We start from the raw sequence: 23,153 nt of genomic DNA on the forward strand, positions 1-23,153 counted from the left end.
TACGCGACGCTTAATTCACACATTCACCGCTAGGTGGTGTAGCGTTTGTCAACTTATAAAACGTGCAAGTGGGTGCAAGTTCGATGGGTATTAGCAGTAAATTAACAATATTACTGCGTGTGATACTTTTGTGATAGACCTAAATGCACCGACAGAATCACTGGATGAATAAATAAATAAGTAAATAAGTTTTTTACATGCATTAAGGGAGCAGTTTAATAGTTTCGCTGCTTCTGTATGGCTATCATGTTTCTAGGCTATGACGAAGCAAGAGGAGTATAAGAAATTATAATTGTTTAACAGAAATGTTTATAGCGAAACTCTACTGTACTCTACTTTCGTTTATACGATTTACGGCTAAAAGTTGTTAGAGATCTGTAAATGTATAGCTTCTAGGAGTATCGACAAAAGACAATGTTATGGAAACAAAATCACTGTAGATAGAAGTTTTTTGTTTCTTCGACTGCAAAAGCGTAATATTTCATTTGAATAGTGTCAGGGTAAACGTACCTGTTCTTACTTTAGACTTTGTGTAAAGTATACGCATTCAAATGCCAGAGAGATTTGGATATTTAAGTAGGGTAAACCAACCGGTAATTGACCGCATACCAGTGAATGACCATTAGGCAAAGAAATGTCAATTATAAATTTAAACATTATTATATGTTTATAAATGGAGTGTAGTTGCACTTTTAATATCCTATATTTTTAGTTACGCGTATTAAGCAAACATTAATAAGTACAATTCTAATTAAAAATATATGGTCATTTACCGGGCTTCTACATATTTTGCATTTTATAATTGCTTTTTTTTTTAAATTACGATAAGAATAAGTAATTATTTTTATAGAGATTTCAAGAAAAATAAATTTAAATGCAATTTCAACAGTTGTTTTGTTGTTATACATAAATGTATTGAAGTATTAATCTCAAAGGTCCATAGATTCAACAATTCGGCCATTCACTGGTTGGTTTACCCTGCCCTCTGTTTAAAGTGAACGCAGAATTAATGTTAAATGCTATAAATGATTTCAGATTTATTTCATACGTACATCTTATATTGTACTTGCAACACGGACTTATATAATGGCTACAGTTCCACTGGAGAAAGTAGAATTACAAACTGATGTGTACATGGTGTGCCTGCAGCACGCCTTGTCAACAGAAAGTTTCGAAGTAATGGGTCTATTGATCGGGGACGTACGTTCATAAGTTACATCTTTCAATACTCGATATGATTTTATGCTTGTCTCTATGTGTACATAAAAAACATGTATTGCTTCATCGCTAACTTATGCTAGACTGTACACGGGGTCGCGAACATCGTAGCTGTCATTATTTTGCGACGTTTGGATAAAAAGAAAGACAGAGTAGAGATTTCGTCAGAACAATTGTGCAAAGCGGTGGTCGAAACGGATCGATTGACGGCGGAATTGAAGCATCCTGTGCGTGTCCTCGGGTGGTATCACTCGCATCCACATATCACAGTTTGTCCATCACATATTGGTAAGAGTACAGATCGCGTTTATTTTCACTGCGATTGGAACGAGGTAAAAATTCATTCAAGAACAGTATTCTGACAGTGAGTATACACTTTTAGACGTTAGGACTCAAGCAACCTATCAGACGATGGACAGCGGCTTCGTGGGTTTAATATTTTCGGTATTCTCGGAAAGCAAAGAGTCCAAGGTGACTATCGAGCGAAAGATAACGGTCGCGGTGCTTGTTCAATTCGTTTCGGTAATAATATGCTTTTGTAGGAGCAAGAAATCTCTTTAACTTGTTTCCAATCACACAAGGGAGAAGCAACGGAAATACCATTAGAAATCGTTCACGCACCAGTAATATCGGATAGTTGCTTGAAGGTAAACTTCTTTTTTTATACTATATTTGTACTAAATAGACATCTAACATCTATATGCTTCTAGACGATGACAACTGTGCCAAAAATTTTGCTCCAAGAAGAAGAAGAAATGGCGGAGACGTGTAAAGATCATCAAGATATTCTTGTCAGTATACATAATAATGCTGGTTAGTATGCTTCCGATCCGCGACGATTTGAATTGTTACAAACAGAAGATCAGTTTAAGTTATTATTTACAGTGAGAACGCGGACGCTGGTTCACATAACGGACATAATCACTAAGCCTTTGGTACTGACGTTCGAGAAGAGGATAGCTTTAAATAAATTACGCGCTGCGTACCTCCGAAGGCAGTTACAAGAATTGCGGAGTGTGTGCAATGGATGAGAGCCCTTACCACGATATTCCTTCTTTTTATTGCGTGTTATAAACAAGTATATTAAGTTCAGTATTCCTTTCATTTTCTAACGATAAATCTCCCCTTAGTTTCCTACTATTTACTGTGCAAGGCAAAAGAATATTATTCCGCGTACAAAATGTAGTTACTTAGATAACAAGACATTGCTAATTCCTTCTTTTTTTTCATACGTTTCGATTATAATCTCTATTCTTCTTAATTAAATAACAGACAAAACGAATCTTTCAATGATTAATTTTTATTTTACCTTCCACGAACAAAGATCTTTGCAATAATTGCACAGCTCTATATTTACACTACGGAGAACAACAGTGTATTTAAATAGACTTAAATGTATTCAAAACACGGATTCTGCAGAACGAGAAAGATGTATAGGATGAGAAGGACTACGCGCTAACCTTTTGCGAGGCAGCTTTTCCAGAGTAGTTAACAATTTCGCGAAGTCGGGTCGATTTTCCGCGTGGTACGACCAGCAAAGCATTAAGATATCCTATAAATATATTTAACAGAGATCAATATTAAGAAATCATGGAAACCTTGTAAAATCTTCGCCCAAACTCTGGGTCTAACTTTTACTTTTGTGTAAGACGTATTATTGTTCGTTACCTTTACATCACGCGAGGCTTGTAAATTAGCTAAAGTTTGCTTCATTCCTTTACCAACTTGCCAAATGATTGCTTCGGGCGGCTGTCCTTTAAATGGCCATTCCCCGCATAAAAGCTCATACCACACAGTCCTATGATAGGACACTTCTTTTTAGATACATAACAGAAAAATACTTTGAATACTTTGTTACAGTAAGCTTAATTTTTACGTTACTTCGAGGTGTTGCATGTTGAAAACCAAATGCTAAAAAGTTTCGTCATAGTAGAAAAAAACAATATAAAAATGTATAAATTAACGTATGTTTAAGAATAAGATTATGTGCAAATAACCCACCCGGAGGTGGAGGATTATTTAATTGATCTCGATGCTATGCGAAGTTGATACGTACCGAAGAAGGCTTACTCAGAACAAAAGAATTTTAAAGAGCATTCAATATTTTATGTAATGCTTGTAAAGGGAAGTTTTAATTTATGCCAATTCATATCTACTAACCCAAATGCATAAACGTCAGATGCTTCTGTAAAAGGTAATTCCTCCTGATCCCGGTTTTGCTGCGGTCTCAGTCGTCGAACAATTTCAGGTGCTAAATAACATAACCACCCAGGTGGTATACTCAGTGCATTTCCCTTCCTGTTTGCAAATAACGAACGCAAGATTAACACCGCAACTTACGCCGAACACAATTATAACGTATAAAAGTTCACCTGTTCCCGTAGCAAAGTTTCGTAACGCTGAACAAGCCAAAATCAGTTATTACAACTTTTCCAGTTTCTAAAAATATGTTCTTGCTCTTGAGATCTTTGTGAATTATTCCACGAGCATGAAGATATCCCATTCCCTGAATTATAAGAAATCGTTGTCTTTAACAGTTCCTTCTTAGTGGGATACATTAAATCGCAGGCTAATAAGTTACGCATGAAGTGGTAATTACATTAGAGTGTCTGTGTAATAGTCTTTACGCGCATATACCTGAGAAATCTGTTGAGCGATGATAGTAGTTTTATTCATATCAAATTTATCTTTACGCAGGTGAATGTGAGTGTAAAGAGTCATGCCTTTGCTCATACTAGTCACTATCGCCAAGCGAGGAGGCTTCATGCAAGCTCCCATAAATAAAACTAGATTTTCGTGTCTAGTCTTTCGGAATGTAGCCACCTATAAATTTCAACAGAGAATGTCATAGGATTACGTTCGATTTGAACGAAGCATTTGCATTTACTGAAAAAGAATTCCGTGCGATTTCTATTATTTTCATGGAAACAGTGCTATTTATACTGTCAATTATTCCACCACATTAATCAATTCATTATTTCGTATTTATTACGATCCTTCATAAACAATAGTGTAAGCGTTAGGGCAAACTACTCCCAGCAGAACATTTGTTTCATAACGCGAATTGAATTAGTAAAAGCATTTTAATTATTAAGAGCGGTGTATTCGTCGTACCTCTAATTTGAATGCTTCTAACGTTTTATCATCGTCTAAATAATAGTCCATGTTCAAGACTTTAATCGCAACGTTACCATGCCAATAGCCTCTATACACTGTGCCAAATCTTCCAGTACCTATAGGTTCACCGATTTTCAATTCATCGTAAGGAATGTCCCACTCTCGCATTGATAGCTGTAATAATCGATTCGTTTAAATGGTATAACAACGCATCGACTTTGAATGAGACTCGACATACACTATTCTGTCGTGGCCAACGGCTATCTCCCGGCTCTCCATCGGAGACTTGAGAATCTTGTGAATCGACCCTGACTGGGGTTCGTTCAGAATCCGTGCTAACGCTGCCAGACCCAGAAACGCTCACTGTTCTTTCGCTGTCGCTGGACATGTTTGCACCTTCGAGTCGATGTGTCTCTAACGTAACACCTTTTTCATTGAGCACAACATCTGCAAGTAATTCTCACGATATTATCCTTATTTGTTGTAACGAGATGCACCGCGCGACAAGTTGGGTACCTGGAAAATGAAACTGCTGTTTGGCAGGTGCCTGTGGAGTTTGGCTTGTATTGGCAGGTAGCAAAGCTGGACTAGAAGGCGTTGAGCTGTTACAGCTCGAGGTATTTGAACTAGATTCCGCGCCCTAAACAGTATAAATTTGTTAATCGCAGGCACTACCATAAGCAACGGACTAATTTACCGAATAGAATACACAAGAGGCTACGAATTCATATTTGACACACCTGGAAAGGTATATTCATAGAAGAATGTGGATGCGATCGTTTCCGATCCCTTCGGTTCAAAGAGCTCAATAAATTTGAATTGTGGTGATTGGGAGACGTGATACTCGGCTTGCTTAATATCGGAGAGACATTTACCATACCTGGAAAATGAACTTTTAATCGAAGCTCCTCGAAAGGTGAATGAATCTTTGTACATTCTACGTACCGTCACCTTGTACAGTTCTTTTGAACTCGTCGAAGAGTTCCTGAGGTAGGCCACAAGACGGCGGTACTTTGGGCTCGCAATCTCGGTGACATTTATATTTACACTCTTTGCATTTTAAACCAGTGCCTATAAACATTTGCTTATCGCAGTAATCGCATGTCGTCATCATTTTAAAAGTTTTGGTAAAGCGGTGAGCAATTATATGGCCCATCCCCCAGGTTACAGTCGGAGTACGTGGTGACTTTGGCACTTGGAGACTTGTTACTGCGGCGAAATTAAAGAATCGACGTCCTCTTAATAGGTTCGTGAACGTGAATCTTAATGGAACAACGAAATGTACTTACCTGTTCCCTTAAAACTGTTATCATCGCTCTCTGCACTAGAGTAAGGTGGTGACTTAACAGGACTATTACTATTCAGCAACAGGCTTTCCCCTGTAATGTCTGCATTACTACTGCAAGATCCGGATTCTGTAGGCAGACGGTTCCTTCTTCCTACAGAGCCGACAGGATCGTTTCCACAACTATAGAGACGAAAAAACAGTATTAAACACTCATCTTTCAGCTTTATAGAACATTACTAAGAAATAAATCACCACCTTGAAGCTGTATCTCCATTTTCAAGACGGTTTGCTAACTGTGATTCGTGAGATTTTGACTTAGTTAATGGAAACACTTCTGGTTGCGATATTGTATTCTGTAAACCTATTTGATGCTTTTTACAAGGAGGAGGAGTCGTTGGAAATTTTATTCCTGCATTTAGAAGAGAAAGAACATGTAAATGTGTTGCATTGCAAAGCGAATTATCCTAAGGTGTAATAGGAAAGGCTGGCGCTTGATACTTACCACGTATTGTCCTTTGTAAAAGAGGAGTAGAAGGAGGACTAGTCGATGATAAAGATGTAACGGAAGAAGCTTGTGCTAATATATCACTGTTAAGATTATTGTTGTTATTATGATATGGAATGCTGTCTTCTGAAGGAACAGAGCATCTTGTTGTACGGGATCGTGTTGGCCTAGGAGATGCTCCAGTACGTAAGTGGTGTCTATCCCAAGAGTCCCAATACAAATTCATATCGCTGTTATCCATATCTCCTTTTAAGAGGACATCTAAACGGAATATAATAACGAGTAATACGCTTAAAGACAATTGCAAAGACATTTAATACTACAAAGTTTATAAAATTAAATAAATCCTTACCCATATACCGGCGAAGATTGTGCAATGCCCTACAAAGTCTACGAAGTTCTTCTTCGTGTCTAACATTATTCTCCCCTAACATGCTACCCAACTCATGCTCAGATTTCTCTTTCAGAGCTTCGAGTGAGCTGGCTTTCGAGCAGACCATCTGAAATTCGTTACCATAACATGTATCTGCCAAACTCTTGAAAATACTTGAATATGGGTGACGACAGAATATTCGTGAAAGATTATTCATACCCGTATAGACTCTTGCGTAAGTCCCACTACACGTAGCCATTGCTGCAAAGATGGGTACTGCCTCATCTCAGCAGGCAACGATTCTACAGCCAGTTTGGCTTTGGTTACTAGTTGCTTTGCATACAATTTGATAAGCTTCCCCTAAAACACATTTCAATCCTGATTTTAACAAAGGCAAATAACAACTGCGAGCTCACAAAACAAATATCTTTTCCAGCATTGCGATCAGTTATTTCTGGCCAAGTATCATTAAAAGTTACAGAATTACATTCGGCGGTAAATCTCCCGTAAATCCTGGCCCGAAACTTCACGCGCTCAATACCTTCTTCGAGTTCTCTAGATTCTCTACCCATCCTCGTTATGAACGTAAGTAAAATAATAACAATAGTAACGACGATAAACGATCGTAAATGCGGGGCGAACGGTAGCGAAACGTTTGCAGGTAGAGATTCGCGGCGCGCGTGAAAATGCGAGCTCAGAGTCGACGAAGAAACGCGTTTGCAACTTGTTGACAACTGCAACGAAGAGCAGCTCTTCATCACGAGGTCAAGGCGACGGTGGCTCGAAGGTAACACGAAGGGAGGAACGAAAGGAAGAATAATCGAAGGAGTCGCTGATCCCCGGCAGTACCTCGAGCGTTCGAATTTCCTGCTGCGTGAGTTCCGCGCTGGTCGAGCATTGGGTCCTCAAGCCCTCGAGCCGATCAGCGGAGATGTCAATCATGGATTGACCGACATCCAAGGTTCGACGGATCTCTTGTTCCGCATCCTCGCCGTCCGCCATCCCGCGCCACGATGACGGCCCCCCTTGTTTCGTTGTCCGGCAAGCACGGGCCCCTATTTCACAGGCATAATTCCAGTCGCGCGGGGGCCTCTATCGGTCACGGCTTTATCACTGGCTCTCCGTGTAACCAAACCACTTATCAACATTGACAACCATCTTGGCCGCCTATCGGTGACGTCAATCGGTGCCTGACAATCCGGGAGCTCAGCGCGTTTATTCGAGCAACTCTATCGCGTTCGTAAAAACTGGCAAAAACGACCTCCAAAATCATCGCCGACACTTCGGTTCGTTCCCTTCAGGCGCGTTTACACTACCGCGGTGTACGGTTGCGGAACACATGTGCGAAAATAGCGCGCACGATTTGAATGATCTTTTCGTCGGACACCCGATCACATCATTGATTCGGTGAATTATTAATTGCATGAATGGGTAGCGCAAAGGGAATTAAACACGTCACTGCAAATTACTTTCCTAGAAAATAAATTATACGCTACTTTATGCGATAGTTCAATTACTAATGCGGAAGTAGACGAGAAGTGTGTAATAAAATTTGTATGGATCGTCGTGAAATAAATTACACGTTATTATCTACTGATGAGTTAATTCTGTACTTGTAGCTTTGAAACATCCTGTATGTAATGTTTCTCTTGAGGATATCATATAAGGTAGAAGAGCAAAACTGTCAGTTCCATAATATTTTAGGGTGTTCATTATTATTCTTTCTTCTTAGTTATATATTAACAAAAATACAGTTAATACAAGTACCATTTTGGCATTACAACTTGGATGTAATCCTTATCTTATGGTATGCCATTTCGGCAGTGCTATGTATATAGTGAGATTTGATAATGTATTTACTCCTCTATTTCCATTAAGGTAGATTTGTGGCCTGGGAGATTGATAATGCGTACACCAGGCAAAGAATTGACCTTGTTTATAACAAACTGAGGGTCTTCCTCCCACATTTCTTGAAGGAGCATCTTCAACTCTCTATATACTCTGTCTAAACGTTGGTCATCTTTCCTTTTGTTATTGTTCCTGTCTATCATTGACCTGGAGGTCCTCATATTTCCTACAAACAGAACAGTGGGTTTAATTTGTTGTATTTATTCGCTTATTTCTGTTTTCACAATCTCCATTGGGAAAGTATTGACTTAATTACAAAGGGAAGAACGGGGATCTAACATCGATCGTTCATTAATTATTTAATGCATGCAGATTTGCATCATTCTACAAACATATCCTCCATTTTGGAACATAGTGAATTTACAAGTAACCTAAACGACGTAGCGCGCGCAATATAACAAATGTTCGAAGAGATTTGGATAAAAAAACGCATACGAGGATCCGGTGATGCGCTCTCACCTTGTGTCGCACGATCCACTATGAATATAATCAATAAATACCCGTGTAAACAAAGGAGGTGATTGGACGCATCTGAGAGCCTGTGCCCGCGAGTACAGAATTTATATAGGGTGATCCAGAAACTAATCAACAAATTTCGCCAAATGCGTTTTAGACCTTATGACACATCAGTCTGCGCTTTTTCGAAATTGCAGTAGATAATTGAACTAAACCAAATGAAGAAGCCCCTATATGGATCTCAAATCAAATATGCAAACCCGTATAAACCATTATTTATAACCGATATGATTTTACGAGAAATCATCAAAGAAGGATGTAAACTGACAGTATAAATGAAACTACAGTAAACAGTATAGACAATTCTATTCAAAAGCTGAAGTACGGGACTGTGTCTGAAGTAAATTTAAATTTCAAACGCCGACGCTTGGATCCCCCACCCCTAGTCAACAACCCTACGTCAGGACGAACACTACCTAAACCTCACAAGAAAAAAAGAAACAAATTTTTCAGAGGGAAAATGTTACATCTTTTTGCTTTTGAATTTGGAAACTTTCGATTACTATCAACATGTATTTAACAACAATAGAAAACATCTTGGTAGAAGAAATCAAAGATCACTGTTTAAACTAAAGTTTTCACCTCTACAATGATTTATATATAATTAACGTTGTTCCTAACTCTTCCTTTAAATGATATGTAAATATATTCCTGCGGATAAACCGAAATAAGCACAATTCGTTCTACGCCAAAGCCTCGTAAACAAATATTAAGGCTGTTTCCAGCAAAAGCTGCAATCGAATAGCTTTAGGAACGTCGAACCGCCCGGGAAGTTCTATATAAGCGCCACTTGCATTATTCCCTTCCGTCATTTTATGTATGCATTCAGCACGAGATTAGGAGTTTCTTATCTAGTAATCTTTATCCGGTCGATGAGTAATGATCATCATTTACTCGCAACTAACACGTCTCGGTCAGTGTCATGTATTCATCTGACAAAATTCTGTGTCGTGTTTTCAAATCGCGGGACTTGCAATAATCACTGGTGTTGTATGTCAGCTTTAAAAAGACTCGATAGAAATGGTGAATACAGAGACGATACAAAAGAATTTTCCGCTACACTGGCTCGTATGGAATGACTACTATGAAGAACTCGAAGATGAATTATCTTCGAGGATGGTTTGTACAAAAAGGAGAAAGAAAGGGAAAATAGAAAGAATGTCATTCGATCGTTAAGTCGCGTCATCGAACGGCACAGTCGGCTGTATCTGTTGTTAAACAGATGCGACGATAATGACTCGAGAATCAGATGTTCACTGATTGCTGTCTGTTTTTTCTTTACAAAAAGAATGTGACATATGACATCTCTCTTGTAATAGCGTCTTCCTGTCGTTGCATTGAAGCTCTGCCAATTGCTGAGACACAGTGGACACGAAGTATTTCCGATGGCATTGGGAAATTAATTTATATTAATTTGCAATGTAAATTGTAGCTTTCATGCCATATTGTGTCTGTATAATGTTGTATATGAACGAGAGTGCTGTCGTGTAACAGCAATTTCATGTTTCTCTCCATGTGTTGATTTATATTAGTTCGTATAGGCATCGTAGGATTAATTTTAACCCGTCAAAATTAATTATACACAATGATATTGATTGCAGCATGTCATTTGGTGTGCTGTCAGAGAGCCTTATGAGTGAAGCCTTACACACGTGGGAAACCATAAATGTTCACATCATTCTATAACGTCGCATTAGCTCAAGCATACATATAAATCTGATTTTGCATTTAAACCATGGGTTTAATATAGGATGACACTTTATTTAATCTGATAAAGCTTATAAAAAGATTAGAGCAATAGCTATTACTCTCTGGTAGCCGTCACTATGTATTATGTTAGAATGTTTAATAGCCTTCGGTTCCTTCATAGCACACACACATAAATTAACACATTAGCGGGCGGACAATAATTTGCGATGTACTAATATAGATGTAAAGATTTGTATTTAATAATGAAATAATGCAAAATCATTTTATAGCATGATATTGAAAAACGTGATAATAGGGGACGAACACCATTGATGTTAGCTGTAACTCTGGGCCATATCGCTTGTGTCGAAGTGTTGTTGCAACACGAAGCTAACGTCAACACAGAAAATACTCAAGGATGGACTGGTAATACTTTCGTTCGCTGAATTCTTGCACAGACTCGTATAGAAATAGGAATTTTGGTTCCGGTTGTAGTGGTTCAAGAGGCAGTTAGCAGAAGGAATCCTACCATATTGCAGATGGTGCTAGCTCATAGGGATTATCAAAGATATTGCAATCGGGTAGCCGGCATACCAGAGTTACTTCACAAACTTAAACAGGTGGGTGTTGTTTGAACGAAATGGGAAGCATGGCAATATTTTAACGAGCGTAAACAAAATTTAAATGGTATTTTTAGGCTCCTGATTTCTATGTAGAAATGAAATGGGAATTCACTAGTTGGGGTAACTAGAAATATTTATAATTTTATTATTGGCTATGAGCATTAGACTAATGTTCCATCTATTGTTAGTTCCTCTTGTCTCTAGAATGTGTCCTAGCGACACTTACAAAGTATACAAGCAAGGCAGCAACGTGCGAATCGACACAACACTATTGGGGTTCGACCACGCGAACTGGCAGCGTGGAAATCGCAGTTACGTTTTTAAAGGACAAAGTGAGTAATACAGGATCATTATTCTGCATGTTGACATTCGTAAAACTTTATTCTTAATCTTCAGGTTTCTTGAGCACATTTTCCTTTTATATTCATAGTAGAATGTTTTCATTTGTTCTTTAATTATATAAATTATTAAATGCAAGCTGCATCAAATGTACCTGTGGCAATTAGATGTGAACGGAGTTATGTGTTCAGTATGGTGGGACAAGAGTCAGGTGACAGAATTACTTTTACAATTAATTTGGTGTACAAGACCTTAGAGAATATACACTTCCATGGAGTAGAGAAAATTTTTTCCCCTGATAGGTTCATTAATATTACATTATCCGTCCTTGTTTGTATCCATTATTATTTTCTCTGTAATTTTTATTATGTATGGAAGAGATAATGTAATAAACTGGCATTTTATGTGGTAAGTGTATATACTATGTAGTCATGGGTATTACGATAATGTTTATAGCGCTATAAAAGTAATAGAAATAACTGCTTCGATATGTGTTCGTGTTCGTACAAGTAAGTAGTTAAATGAATCGAATTAGTTTGCGTTTCACATTGTAGAACAATTCGCAAGTTGCATTTCAGTAATTATTCCATTAATACGAAACTCTGATTCTATCGATATAAAAGCGAAACTTTTATTCACGCAGATGACGGAGCAACGATGATGGAAGTAGATCATGAAACGAGGAAAGTGTACGTCGAGCATATGAAACTGATAGACGTCGATAATATACAATTAATGGAACCCTCCAAAAAAGGTGTATTAGCTCGTTTTAGGAATCCGATAGTTACTACGTATATAGACACGGACAAAATCAGTTTCGAACGGTGATTATACTTATTACTTTACTCCTGTTCACTTTACCATGTACTCTTTACAAGATTATTTCTACTTGATTAGGAATAAGGCTGGTTTATGGGGGTGGCGTTCGGATAAGAGCGAAATGATAAACGGGCACATCTGCAAAGTGTTTAGTGCGAGTAACGTAGAATTAATAACGAAAACTCGACTAGAACATCTGTCAGAACCAGATAAACTAAGAGCTCGCGCTCCTCGCACACCTCTGCAGTCATTTCTTGGCATAGCAGAACAGCAGCTGGAGAACTACCTTAGTGCAACTACCAGCGTAATTTCCCCCCCAATTTTCTTTCACATATTTTGTGAGATCCAATGCACAATTGCTTCAGAATTAATTTATGAAATTATTTGCTTCAGGAAGAATATAACAATGTTGGAAATTATTCTAACGTCACGGCCGAAGAGTATTTCGATCCAGATGTTGATTTAAATGGAAGAGATATAGGCGTACCAAAAGAAGTTAATACGAAAATTCAGAAATTCAAGGTATTTTAAAGAAACGTATACCGATGTGATATATTCTTTAACAGATATGTAATCGAAGTATATAAAATGCACCGATCAAATGTACTTGCAGGCAACATTGTGGCTTAGCGAAGACTATCCCTTAAGTCTTCAAGAGCAAATTATGCCAATTATCGATCTCATGGCAATATCTAGTTCACATTTTGCAAAATTAAAAGACTTCATTCAAATGCAATTGCCAGCCGGGTTTCCCGTTAAGATCGGTAAATCATTCAGTTCTTTTTTATTACAACTAGGAATACTTTTGATTCAGCTATGATCAATGAACGTCTTGGTTGTTCGTCCTTTCCATAGAAATTCCCCTACTTCATATATTGAATGCGAGAATAACATTTGGAAATATTTTCGGCATGGATCAAGAAGTACCACATGTGGGGCATTTACAAGAAACTAATAGAATGACTTGTTTAATCGACGATACTTGCTTCGAAGCACCAATGGGATATGTAAAACTAGGTGAGCTTAAGATACTACTGTAAAATGTAGCTGATTAAAGGACGTACTATATCTAATTTCTGTAAAGGTGCTGAAGTTCGAACGCAATTCAGTATCGAGGAAGAAGATGACTTGTTACAGTTTGCTATCCAGCAAAGTTTACTAGAAGCTGGAAGTGAACGTGACGAGGTATGCATGCTTAAGATGTTCATTGCGCGTGCATACTTTTAAAAGATCTCAATTTAACTGAATTCTAACACTGCGTATCTCTCCGAATCATTAAGGTTGACATATGGGAAGCTTTGGCAGCCCAGAAACCGCCTCGACCAACTACGTTAGAGCTCTCCTCGGTGGAAGAAAGGGAACTTCAAAGGTATGGAAGTACAATGCATATCGAAATGCCGTTTCAGATGTCTTGCTTTTATTTGGAAAGTTCTAAATGATTTCTTTTGCATGTGTTCTTGCTCGACAATTCATGTTCAGGAAGGTGGGTGATGGATGTTTGCTACTTGTTACGGGCATTGGTTTCATGATGATCACACAAAGACATCACTTTAAGATGTACTTTCTTCTTTACTTAAGAAACATGTACAGCTTCTTGCATCAAATGCAAGGAATGGAACGATGTTTTAGCGGAAATATAGCTGTTTTAATCTTCTTAGAAGTCTCATTATTCACGCGCTTAGCCTAGTCGTTGTACGCGTCGGCGCACATATAATAACAGTGACGAGCGCGATATTTTTATGGTGCGATAAATTGTTACCTTCTCGTTTAATGCAGAGCTATTCAGGAAATTACTGCTGCATGTGCGAGCGGTCGAAGTAACACGGACAGGACAGACGACATGGTGGATCCTGATGCTCTCGAGGACACGGCAGAGCAGCTGCGATTAGCGTTGAGGCTCTCTGAGCAGGAGCAATTGGAAGAGGAGCAGCGCCGTTTACTGGAAGAAGAAACGTTTCAGCAAGTGTTGGAGCTGTCTCTTACAGACAAGTGAACTTTGAAGTGTGCAATAGTCATTAAAGAAATTCGATCGAGTTACTCTTCCACGACTACGAGAAATCTTCCGGCCGCGCGATCACAAGACTATCAAATAAGAAATTATTTCCTACGACCCATAAAGTACATTGAGGAGCAACATTTTTGCTTGGGCGACAGACATTTGTTATTACGGTATACATAGTTACAGAATACAAGTCGAGCGAAGAAAATCGTATAGGATTAACTATGAAAGTAAATGATTTAAATTATATTATTTATTTCTTAGCTACATTTTATATGGAACAATGATTTAGTGGTATGAGGATCTTATGGTACGTAACTTTCAGAAGTCTTGAAAATTACAATTGCTTTGGCGGCAAGTCGGAACATTTTTCTTTCAGTCTGAAATCCACGATCAATTTGAATATCACTGAAACCGCGTATGAAATCGTCTTGTTGAAAGTTCGTACTGTAATTTACAACCTGTCAATACTTAAAATAAAAAGCTTGTAATTCTCAAGCCTTCGACAGTCCCTTCGTTTTGTCCTTTCTCCTAGCATTAGATTTTCGTCTTCAGGAATTTGTGTCACCAAAATCTAATAATATTTATCGTGTTCTATGGTACAATACGCTAAAAACTGCCTCTCCTAGCGTTCGGGCAATTGAAAGCTACTCCGAGTTCCTTTTCGTAGCGGTGATAAAATAATCGTAAGTAGCGGTTCAATTTATTAAGAGCAGTATTAACGTAACGGACGTTTGTTATTTATACCTGATAGTTTATCCGTTATAGGTGAATAATTTCGTTGATATATTTATTAAAGATTATGTCTACGGAATAAGGAATCATTAATTAACTTGTTATAGTGTACCAAAATTTGTATTAAGAATCAAACATAATTGTACTACATATCACTGTCCTGTAAAAAATTTCTATCGTCATGCGATTCCTTTACTATTGCAGATAATCACTCGTAACAAACTATAATTGCGACATATAAATTACATTGTAATAAAAGGGTATATTTCTACAAGTAGCATACAGCAGGTATAATTACGTGTATAAAATAAAATGTGGGTAGCAAAATATGACAAAATTACACGACCACGGAGCACAGATTTTTCTTATCGATAGCAAACAGTATCGATACTGCCACAAATGGGTTACTCGAATTCTGATTGTGCCCTAAAACAGAAATAACGTTTTTCTAAAAAAAATTATATTTCGCAACGTAAAATTTAGCCTGAGAAGTATTTTTACAGAATTCCGATGGAAGACAAGACTTACTCCGATCAATATCTTTCGTACAAACCTTTTGAATATGGTATTCAATATATTCGCACTGTGCACGAAGCGTTGTTCGTTCTTATGGGCTTGCTGATGCCATTTCTTACGCACTGCATTCCAATGTACTCTATGTTCCCTCAGCAATGTTTCTCGTGATTTCAGAGGCTGTCCGTCCTACAGTATTTTATGGAGAATTTGTATTTATTATGACACGATTAATGATTGTAATGTCCCATTAAACGGATAAAAGCATGTGAATTTATTTGAATAAACATCTTCTTACGTAATCTAAATTCAACTCTTCCTTGTCCCTTGGTATCGGCGAAGGTATACGATTTTTTGGTATAGCCTCTTCACAGGGCAACGGAGGTGGCAAGTAATGAACATCACGAACTTCTCCATTCGCGTCCAAAATATTGTTACTTACATTAACTTCGTTCACTATCTCCGGACTTGGACTGCGTACTCTAAAGGCAATTATACGTTAAATCGCTCCTTCATTTTTACATGTCCTGTATTACTCACTTTGGAACAAGATTAGGATTCCTCGGCTGATTAGCCATCCAAGCTCTGCATATTGGATAAAGAGGCGTGTCTTCCTGGAACTGTGCTAGATCAACGCTCCGATCAAACAATTTCATTACATAAGTGTGGTGGAACGCTGTGTCCATTTGCACCTGCCTACGCCGCCGTACTTTTCGTGGCTGTTGGAAACCTAATGACTTTGTTCTGTACATGTTGTCGCTAAAAAACACGAAACTCATTATTTAATATAAAAGATAATTGAACTCATTTCTAGGATATTACATTTTTTTTGTTTGATGCTTGTAATCTTGGGCAGAACTTTCTTCGCTCGACTCCGCCGATGATCCTGTATCACTATGCTGCAGCAGTTCTCTAAGAGCTCCTTTTAAACGATCTCTAGCAACAAGTACATCGCTGTCCCCTGCAAAAAGATTCATCTTAATCTCAGCAGATCCATGGTACAAAGAATAAATCACTAAAGTCACTGAATATAAGTGAAACAATTCGCATTACCTATTTCATCTTTTATTTCTACTTTAACACGCCCAGGAACTGGTGTGGGCGCTGGTTGGATGTTTCTTTTCTTTCCCATCTAAGTTATAAAACAAGTTAATCATTGTACCTATTACATTATACAGGCGATCAATCATTTCGTAAATTCATACAGCATATTAACTATAAATTACTATAAACGTACCTTTTGGCGAACAAGCTTATCTCATTCATGCATCGAAGCACACAGTTGATAAATAAAGCACTTTCTCACTAGACACTAGAATTACACAGAAGTATCGTTACAAAATATACAGCATGGTAAATTAATAATCATTTATTTATTAACAGATCTTACTGCCGTGAAATCAAAAGTGCTAAGGTTAAGGCACGAAACGTAGCTTAATTTTACAGTAGTTCAACAACAAAGAAAACAAAATGATCTTTAATCGTATTTTCCGTTTGTTTTCAATTTGTTCGCGCGAATTAAGTGATCTTATTTGGGCAACGAAGCGATCATTAGACAGAAGATAAATTTCGGAGTGCTTTGTACGTTCAATAACACGCGCTGACACGCGCTGATTCTTATCAAAGGCACAGCATAGTTCACCATTGGAGGGTTCAATCTTCAAAGATATTCATTGGTACATTTTAGAGTTTTAATTTTTTTAAATCGATTTTCCTTCCGCTCCTTTATGCTGTTTATAAATTCAATCAATTATCTATCTGTGGGGACAAATTTTTTATACATGAAATTAGGCATTGAAGTACTTATTTAGCCAATGCCAAATTACAAATTTTTTATACATGAAATTAGACATTGAAGTAATTATTTAGCCAATGCCTCTGGTGAGTGGTGATAAGTTTCAGTAATCTATGCCTTACTGGTTGTTATGAAAAATCGGCAGGGAATATATATATATATTCTTTGACGATATATATATATATTATTTAGTAAAGGTTAAATAAGTTTAATTAATTTTATGATTTAGATTCCTGAAAGTGGAGTCTTGTTTTGTAAGAATGAAGCTGTACTTGAACGACTATAGAATAACTACCAGTTTCAAATAATAGAAATTATAGTCTAATATATTTAATTTTTGGTATTTTAGACATGTATGTGAGAATTGATAAGAGGATGCAGCAGATATTCAGTATTCAAGTATTTCTAATTCTGAGCATGAGTGTAATAAGTTCCTTTGCGCACAATTGCTTTTTGCAGAGCAAAGATTATAAGTGTAGATTGGGAACAAAAACACCGTACAGATTTATAGCTGGTTATAATGATTCTCCTATTGAATGCTCAGGTATATAAAGTAACTATAATTGTTACTGCTAATAAAGTAATATAGTTATATTTAATGGTGCCCCTGGTTTGTATTAAAATTGCTTCCAGATTGCGTCCCTAAGAAGATATGGTTAGTCATAAGACACGGTACAAGGCGTCCAGGTAAAAAGTATATACAGTCCATGATCGAGCAGCTGCCGAAATTACAAGCAATTATTCTAGACAATTATGAAAGGAATAGCACAGACTTTACAGCCGAAGATGCGGCATTATTGGCAGCTTGGAGAATCACCTTCACGGGAGATGATATGATGAAATTAGCAGAAGAAGGTGAAAACGAAATGATTGATCTCGCAGAAAGATATCAATCTAGGTTCCCGTCTCTTATGCCAGAAGTTTATGACAATCGGACATACAGGGTAAGCGTAGATGCGCCTTTTACTTCTGTGAACTGTTTTGCTACATCTACCGAACAATGACATTAAATTTCAGTTCAAGTACACCGCCACTCAGCGCACGAAGGAAAGCGCAAGAAACTTCGCCACTGGATTGTTTGGCAGATACAGTAGCCATCGAGTTCAATATCCAGAAGCAGTATACAGGGATCCTGTGTTAAGAGTAATTTACAACCATCTACCTCGACAGACAATCGATTTCCTGTTACTTAAGCGTATCATTTCAAGTTTCTAGTTCTACAAACGTTGCCCTCGTTGGCGTCGTGAAGTGGACAAGAATCCGGATGCAAGAATAGAAGAGGAGAAATTTCTGAAGAGTGAAACCTACGCTAAGATGTTAGAAGATGTTTCTAAACGTATTGGCCATCAGATTGACAATGGTTAGTGTACTATGATTAGAATTTACAGAAGGATGTGTTCGATGGCTGGAAAGTGTGCGATCGAAAACGAAATTTGCATTTTAGAGACTGCGAACATGATGTACACCATATGCGGATTTGAAACAGCATGGCGGATAGATACAGAGTCTCCTTGGTGTAGAATGTTTTCCTTAGACGAGTTTAAGGTGAGTTTCTAGAATGTCGTGTCTGATCTTGAAAATCCATAAGCCTAGTTAATCTGTTTCAGATACTCGAGTACGCAGAGGATTTAAAGAAATACTGGATAGACGGATATGGTCACAAGTTGAGTTACGAACAAGCATGTCCCATTTTAATAGACATGTTTGACTTCTTTGCGTAAGTGCATGTGTTTTTTCAGTATCCCCTCGTCTTAGACATTATGAAACTAAAATTATAAGCCTCTAATTTACAGGTCAGACGAAGGACCACTGGTATCGGCGTACTTCACTCATTCAGGCACCATTTTGAAGTTGTTAGCGTCATTGGGAGTAGCTAGAGACGATCAGCATTTAATGCACGATCTCTTCCCACTGTATGCCAATGACAGAGCCTGGAGGACTAGTATCATCGATACATTTGCATCTAACATCGCATTTGTCTTGTACAAGTAACTATCAGTTATTTTCTGTACACAAGACAGTTATAGGGTCTGTTCTATCTCAAACGCCCGTGACATTGTTTCAGCTGTTCGTCTGGAAAACCCAGTATTCTATTCATGCATCAAGAAAGACCGCTCTATCTATCAGGTTGTCCTTTAGACAAACCATGCCCATTATCAATTATGAAGGCGCTCTATCCCGATCACGAAGACGAGTGCCAGTTCGAAGCCATGTGTTTTGTAGGGGAAAGCGAATAACTGTTGGAAGATTACAGTGAAGAAACAAATCTTTAGTCAAGACTTCCTAAATTATAATACATAATGCAAATATTTTTGTATTAACGAAAGGCAATAAACGCATTACTAACGACAGAGAAAACGAACTTTTTGCCTGTGAAATCCAATCTCACACATTATGTAGGGAATCGTACTGGGAATTAAAGAGAATTAATGAAATGGTCCTCATCGAAAATGGCATAGAAATCGCGAGCGTAGTCCGTTCCGGCCGTTTTCAGCCTTCAATGGAGCAATAAATGGGGAGTTAAATGAACACTGCTTAACAGCAGGGAGAGTATAATGTAATGGTTAATTCGAATCGTTCCGTTCGCACGTCTGATTAGGGGTGGGTGAGGGGCGGTAAAAAATTAATCGAATCCGACCACGGATGGTGTGGGGCGTGCGTGATGCAATTTCGTTTGCAAACGATACGTATCTACGCCCCTTACGGATAAATCGAACAAATATGTTGCTTTGTGTACTCCTATATCTGTATGTGCATATATATTTTGTGATTTACCTTCTCTTATTCTCTACCCAGAATCCGCGGAGTTTTAATACACTTCAATACACAGTTTCACGATCAAACTGATCGATAATCGACAAACTATGAACTCCGGCATAAAATCTTTGTTTAAACTAAAATATATTTATGAATTTGCATTACTCCATCACTTGCCGATTGGTAAATTTGATAAATTTTGCAAAACTGACCCTGATAATATGCACCAGCTACTTGAATCGTAACTGGACGGAATACGTGACGCGATTTCGTTATAATGGTCAGCCCGCGTAATTTGAATCTCGTTATCCCACGTTGATAACGAGTTTGAACTTTTGCATACAGCTACTAACATCGCGATCCTCGCTTCCTTTCGCGCAATGTGTCCCAGAAGGGAACATCTGGAGACTTGTAGACACTTGTCCACAGTCATAATATTCAGACCGTTTTAAATTTTAAATGTTCCGATAACATTTAATTTTAATGTCCCTGTATCTACTACAACCGACGGTCGATAGTACAGTTACATGAAGCAGATAAACAGAACATCTATTTTATCGATTCAGCTGACCCACAAACCAAATTCACTGACGAATACAGTTTCGTTTAATTGAATATTCAATCAAGAACGAGGAACATGAACTCCATTATAAAAACAGAATCGATCTAAGTAAACTACAATTACCGACGCACGTGTGAAACGGCCACAGAGTGTGACAGAACCTACGATCTCATTCCCTTATCAGACGATGTTAGGATCCATGGAAATCGAGGACGCGGCTTTAATAATACCGACCGGTCGAGAAGCGCGGAGCAACGAAAAAAAGTAAAGGAGAAAAACGGGAAAAACTTGGGAAGTTCAGGTTCCTCTTAAGGAGAAAGGTTTCACCCTTCCCCATCCCACTGGCAAGCTGTCCGTTACCAACGGATTGGCTCCTACCTTTTTACGAGGATAAACGGCCTGACGACGGAGGACCCGACGATTTCCCGTAAATCGATCATCGCCCGGCGATGTAATATAGAGTAACGGCCCGGCGAAACTTTTTTCCTCGGGACTCGATTCGATCCAGCGGGATCGATCTATTCCTCCTTTTTTTCCAGCGGGATCTACCTAGGGTGGAAACGGGCGGGATTAGTTCGCGGGTTTATCAAATGGGGTTTCCAGGGTGAGCAAGCAGGTTAAGGATTGGAATTCTATTCTGAACGGGTCTTTCACCTCGCGCCGTTTTTTCCATCGGTTCGCTACGGTTTATGAAATGCCTTGCGCCGAAAAATCTGATTGTATTACTTGGAGCGGTTAAGGAACGCGGAAACGTCCGAGCGCGAGTTCCGAACGGAACGTAACTATCCAATTGAGGTTAGGTTACGACGACGTGGATCGATCGAGGTGATCGACCGTCGATATCGGTCGTTTAGAATCATCGATCTAACGTCGATATATTATCGATTCGCGTTACCTTTGAATTTTGAAATAGCGGAGACCCGCGAGAAATAATGAAAACCCCGGCAGACTCGGCTTTATCACTCGGATAGCAGGAGAGTATACTTCCGTTCCCGATGCCCGCCTCTATCGTGTCTCGGGCATCGAAGCGCGGCACGTACGCGCGCATAAATCCCACGGCCGTCGGAATCTATGAACAAAAGTGGAGCCACTTACATGCGCGTAAAGTAAAATTTATGGAACGTGTGGGAATATAAATGCGCGACGTATCATAAATTTCGCTGCTTGAACGGTCCAAGGGTAGAGCGAGAGGGGGCTCGAAGAGAGAAAGCTTTCGAATGGAGAGGAATAGGCGTAGGAAAGGGGTGGCTGCGAAGGCAGCACACCCTCTTTTAACCCTCCAAGGTACTAACGATATTGTTCGGGGCGTTCGCGGCCACCAGGTTCGTCCTCCTCGGATCCTCGAGAGGAAACAACAATTTATTTTATCGGAGCCACGGAAATGCCCGGAGGACCAGTCGCAAATCACTGCCTCCGCGTTGCTTTACGATGGAATTTCACCGTCTCTTTTGTACACACGCGCGTCCTCATTTCCCCTCTTGCTCGCTTTCAACCTGCTCCTCGACCCCTTCGTCTTTTCATCTCCCCCTCTAATCCTTTCGCCCCTCCGACACTCGCCCCATTCTCCATTCGCTGCTCGTTTTTGTCCTCTCCACGGTTTCTTGCTATTTTCGAAGTGGCGTTATAAATCGAGGTCGGATATTATTCCCGCTATTAATCGCCTCGTCACCCGGCCGGATCGGGGGAGGGCCGAGGGATCGAGGAAATGGCTCTTTTAATATTTCCCTCGGCGGATATTGTGCTGCTGGGTGGTCGTGTCGAACGGGTGGAGGAGCGTGAACCGCGGAATGGGAAGAGGAGTTTTCATCCGCAGGCTTTAAAGCTGGAATTATACCCTAGCGGGATGAGACTTTCTGGTCAGTCCACGCGGATCTCTTGAGTGAATGGCAAAGGAGAGCACACGATGTAACAGGATCGCGAATTTCTTAGCACGCGTTGCAGTTGTAACGCAGTGGAGGTTTTTGCAGGGAGCGAATCTGGAGCGACAAGAAGGGGCGATATAAATACAGAATATACGCCGGAGAACCGTCCGATATATCGGCGCTAGACGCTGGTCCAAACTGCCCTCCAGGCGGCGAGGGAAGATTGAAGCCACGTTCGGGTGCGATCTTTCGAGAATTCAGCCGCAAACGCGCGACATTCTCGTTTAACCGGTAACCATCGCGGGGAATGAAATTCGGCAGGGTCTGCTGAGTCAGGAGTGGATTTCCTAGCCAGTGAAATCCGACGTCGCCTCCAGAAGAGTACGTCCAAGTTCCTCGGCAGGGAAATATCCACTGTGTCTCGCTATCTTCTAAATACGATCGGAGGGGAGAAACCCACGAGTTCGCCAAGTAAAACGCCAGCTTCCCGCGCGGGATCGCGTTTCGGGCCGTTACAAGGGAAGATATCTTGTAA

The 23,153-nt window shown here is 39.2% G+C and overlaps 5 protein-coding genes and 1 long non-coding RNA gene across 19 annotated transcripts; 3 read left to right on the forward strand and 3 right to left on the reverse strand.

Annotated features, from left to right (window-relative positions):
• On the forward strand, positions 1–2,500 carry LOC143372098 (lys-63-specific deubiquitinase BRCC36). Of its 2 annotated transcripts, XM_076818012.1 has the most exons (8): positions 1–180; positions 257–473; positions 1,036–1,200; positions 1,302–1,506; positions 1,601–1,689; positions 1,761–1,865; positions 1,929–2,031; positions 2,104–2,500. In XM_076818012.1, exons 3-8 carry the CDS (start codon positions 1,087–1,089, stop codon positions 2,247–2,249), a joined length of 762 nt encoding a protein of 253 aa, XP_076674127.1. In that variant the 5' UTR covers positions 1–180; positions 257–473; positions 1,036–1,086; the 3' UTR covers positions 2,250–2,500. The 2 variants fall into 2 exon arrangements, with proteins under 2 accessions (XP_076674127.1, XP_076674126.1); XM_076818011.1 differs by lacking the exon at positions 257–473 and having other exon boundaries at positions 7–180.
• On the reverse strand, positions 2,498–7,713 carry Ksr (kinase suppressor of ras). 3 transcript variants are annotated; one of them, XM_076817966.1, is made up of 17 exons: positions 7,351–7,713; positions 6,721–6,861; positions 6,481–6,628; positions 6,126–6,389; positions 5,879–6,032; positions 5,625–5,803; positions 5,281–5,544; positions 5,076–5,215; positions 4,852–4,975; positions 4,574–4,761; positions 4,333–4,509; positions 3,856–4,041; positions 3,591–3,724; positions 3,379–3,516; positions 3,100–3,129; positions 2,887–3,016; positions 2,498–2,770 (listed from the first exon to the last, which is right to left on the reverse strand). In XM_076817966.1, the coding sequence occupies exons 1-17, from the start codon at positions 7,501–7,503 to the stop codon at positions 2,618–2,620; spliced, it is 2,703 nt and encodes a 900-aa protein (XP_076674081.1). In that variant the 5' UTR covers positions 7,504–7,713; the 3' UTR covers positions 2,498–2,617. The 3 variants fall into 3 exon arrangements, with proteins under 3 accessions (XP_076674081.1, XP_076674080.1, XP_076674082.1); XM_076817965.1 differs by having other exon boundaries at positions 4,574–4,782; positions 7,351–7,712; XM_076817967.1 differs by lacking the exon at positions 3,100–3,129 and having other exon boundaries at positions 4,574–4,782; positions 7,351–7,709.
• A 481-nt stretch (positions 7,714–8,194) lies between these two features.
• On the reverse strand, positions 8,195–9,007 carry LOC143372114 (uncharacterized). Its single transcript, XR_013086210.1, has 2 exons — positions 8,910–9,007; positions 8,195–8,575 (listed from the first exon to the last, which is right to left on the reverse strand). It is a non-coding gene; the product is annotated as an uncharacterized LOC143372114 (long non-coding RNA).
• A 722-nt stretch (positions 9,008–9,729) lies between these two features.
• On the forward strand, positions 9,730–14,905 carry LOC143372749 (ankyrin repeat domain-containing protein 13D). 5 transcript variants are annotated; one of them, XM_076819281.1, is made up of 14 exons: positions 9,730–10,044; positions 10,905–11,040; positions 11,110–11,234; positions 11,312–11,357; positions 11,426–11,569; positions 11,716–11,787; positions 12,220–12,400; positions 12,474–12,699; positions 12,789–12,917; positions 13,009–13,159; positions 13,251–13,412; positions 13,480–13,580; positions 13,676–13,764; positions 13,875–14,137. In XM_076819281.1, exons 1-14 carry the CDS (start codon positions 9,946–9,948, stop codon positions 14,080–14,082), a joined length of 1,869 nt encoding a protein of 622 aa, XP_076675396.1. In that variant the 5' UTR covers positions 9,730–9,945; the 3' UTR covers positions 14,083–14,137. The 5 variants fall into 5 exon arrangements, with proteins under 5 accessions (XP_076675396.1, XP_076675395.1, XP_076675398.1 ...); XM_076819280.1 differs by lacking the exon at positions 13,875–14,137 and adding an exon at positions 14,172–14,905 and having other exon boundaries at positions 9,733–10,044; XM_076819283.1 differs by lacking the exon at positions 13,875–14,137 and adding an exon at positions 14,172–14,905 and having other exon boundaries at positions 9,733–10,044; positions 10,931–11,040.
• Positions 14,906–15,371: 466 nt separating this feature from the next.
• On the reverse strand, positions 15,372–17,176 carry Mip40 (Myb-interacting protein 40). Of its 5 annotated transcripts, XM_076819293.1 has the most exons (8): positions 17,033–17,176; positions 16,880–16,954; positions 16,696–16,774; positions 16,465–16,603; positions 16,183–16,401; positions 15,941–16,124; positions 15,683–15,831; positions 15,372–15,555 (listed from the first exon to the last, which is right to left on the reverse strand). In XM_076819293.1, the coding sequence occupies exons 3-8, from the start codon at positions 16,772–16,774 to the stop codon at positions 15,534–15,536; spliced, it is 792 nt and encodes a 263-aa protein (XP_076675408.1). In that variant the 5' UTR covers positions 16,880–16,954; positions 17,033–17,176; the 3' UTR covers positions 15,372–15,533. The 5 variants fall into 5 exon arrangements, with proteins under 5 accessions (XP_076675408.1, XP_076675403.1, XP_076675405.1 ...); XM_076819288.1 differs by having other exon boundaries at positions 15,372–15,831; XM_076819290.1 differs by having other exon boundaries at positions 15,372–15,831; positions 16,696–16,804.
• Positions 17,177–17,203: 27 nt separating this feature from the next.
• Positions 17,204–19,747, forward strand: LOC143372750 (multiple inositol polyphosphate phosphatase 1). Of its 3 annotated transcripts, none has more exons than XM_076819287.1 (9): positions 17,204–17,318; positions 17,787–17,981; positions 18,071–18,381; positions 18,455–18,580; positions 18,653–18,797; positions 18,882–18,982; positions 19,045–19,154; positions 19,231–19,425; positions 19,503–19,747. In XM_076819287.1, exons 2-9 carry the CDS (start codon positions 17,789–17,791, stop codon positions 19,672–19,674), a joined length of 1,353 nt encoding a protein of 450 aa, XP_076675402.1. In that variant the 5' UTR covers positions 17,204–17,318; positions 17,787–17,788; the 3' UTR covers positions 19,675–19,747. The 3 variants fall into 3 exon arrangements, with proteins under 3 accessions (XP_076675402.1, XP_076675401.1, XP_076675400.1); XM_076819286.1 differs by lacking the exon at positions 17,204–17,318 and adding an exon at positions 17,613–17,691; XM_076819285.1 differs by lacking the exon at positions 17,204–17,318 and having other exon boundaries at positions 17,736–17,981.
• Positions 19,748–23,153: the final 3,406 nt, after the last annotated feature.

This window comes from Andrena cerasifolii, chromosome 8 (assembly GCF_050908995.1).
Source record: "Andrena cerasifolii isolate SP2316 chromosome 8, iyAndCera1_principal, whole genome shotgun sequence".
NCBI classification, from domain to species: Eukaryota; Metazoa; Arthropoda; class Insecta; order Hymenoptera; family Andrenidae; genus Andrena; species Andrena cerasifolii.

Coding starts and splice junctions, on each gene's coding strand:
- LOC143372749 (XM_076819280.1), top strand. CDS start 9,946: ATGGTGAATACAGAGACGATACAAAAGAATTTTCCGCTACACTGGCTC. Junction 11,570..11,715: donor TTACGTTTTTAAAGGACAAA/GTGAGTAATACA, acceptor ATTAAATGCAAG/CTGCATCAAATGTACCTGTG. Junction 12,918..13,008: donor CGAAAATTCAGAAATTCAAG/GTATTTTAAAGA, acceptor ATGTACTTGCAG/GCAACATTGTGGCTTAGCGA.
- LOC143372750 (XM_076819287.1), top strand. CDS start 17,789: ATGTATGTGAGAATTGATAAGAGGATGCAGCAGATATTCAGTATTCAA. Junction 18,798..18,881: donor TGGCCATCAGATTGACAATG/GTTAGTGTACTA, acceptor TTTGCATTTTAG/AGACTGCGAACATGATGTAC. Junction 18,983..19,044: donor TTTCCTTAGACGAGTTTAAG/GTGAGTTTCTAG, acceptor AATCTGTTTCAG/ATACTCGAGTACGCAGAGGA.
- Mip40 (XM_076819288.1), bottom strand. CDS start 16,774: ATGGGAAAGAAAAGAAACATCCAACCAGCGCCCACACCAGTTCCTGGG. Junction 16,604..16,695: donor AGAAATAAAAGATGAAATAG/GTAATGCGAATT, acceptor ATCTTTTTGCAG/GGGACAGCGATGTACTTGTT. Junction 15,832..15,940: donor AAGAGTTGAATTTAGATTAC/GTAAGAAGATGT, acceptor AAAATACTGTAG/GACGGACAGCCTCTGAAATC.
- LOC143372098 (XM_076818012.1), top strand. CDS start 1,087: ATGGCTACAGTTCCACTGGAGAAAGTAGAATTACAAACTGATGTGTAC. Junction 1,866..1,928: donor TATCGGATAGTTGCTTGAAG/GTAAACTTCTTT, acceptor ATATGCTTCTAG/ACGATGACAACTGTGCCAAA. Junction 2,032..2,103: donor CAGTATACATAATAATGCTG/GTTAGTATGCTT, acceptor TATTATTTACAG/TGAGAACGCGGACGCTGGTT.
- Ksr (XM_076817965.1), bottom strand. CDS start 7,503: ATGGCGGACGGCGAGGATGCGGAACAAGAGATCCGTCGAACCTTGGAT. Junction 4,783..4,851: donor ACAGCAGTTTCATTTTCCAG/GTACCCAACTTG, acceptor AATTACTTGCAG/ATGTTGTGCTCAATGAAAAA. Junction 4,042..4,332: donor TAGAAGCATTCAAATTAGAG/GTACGACGAATA, acceptor TGAAATTTATAG/GTGGCTACATTCCGAAAGAC.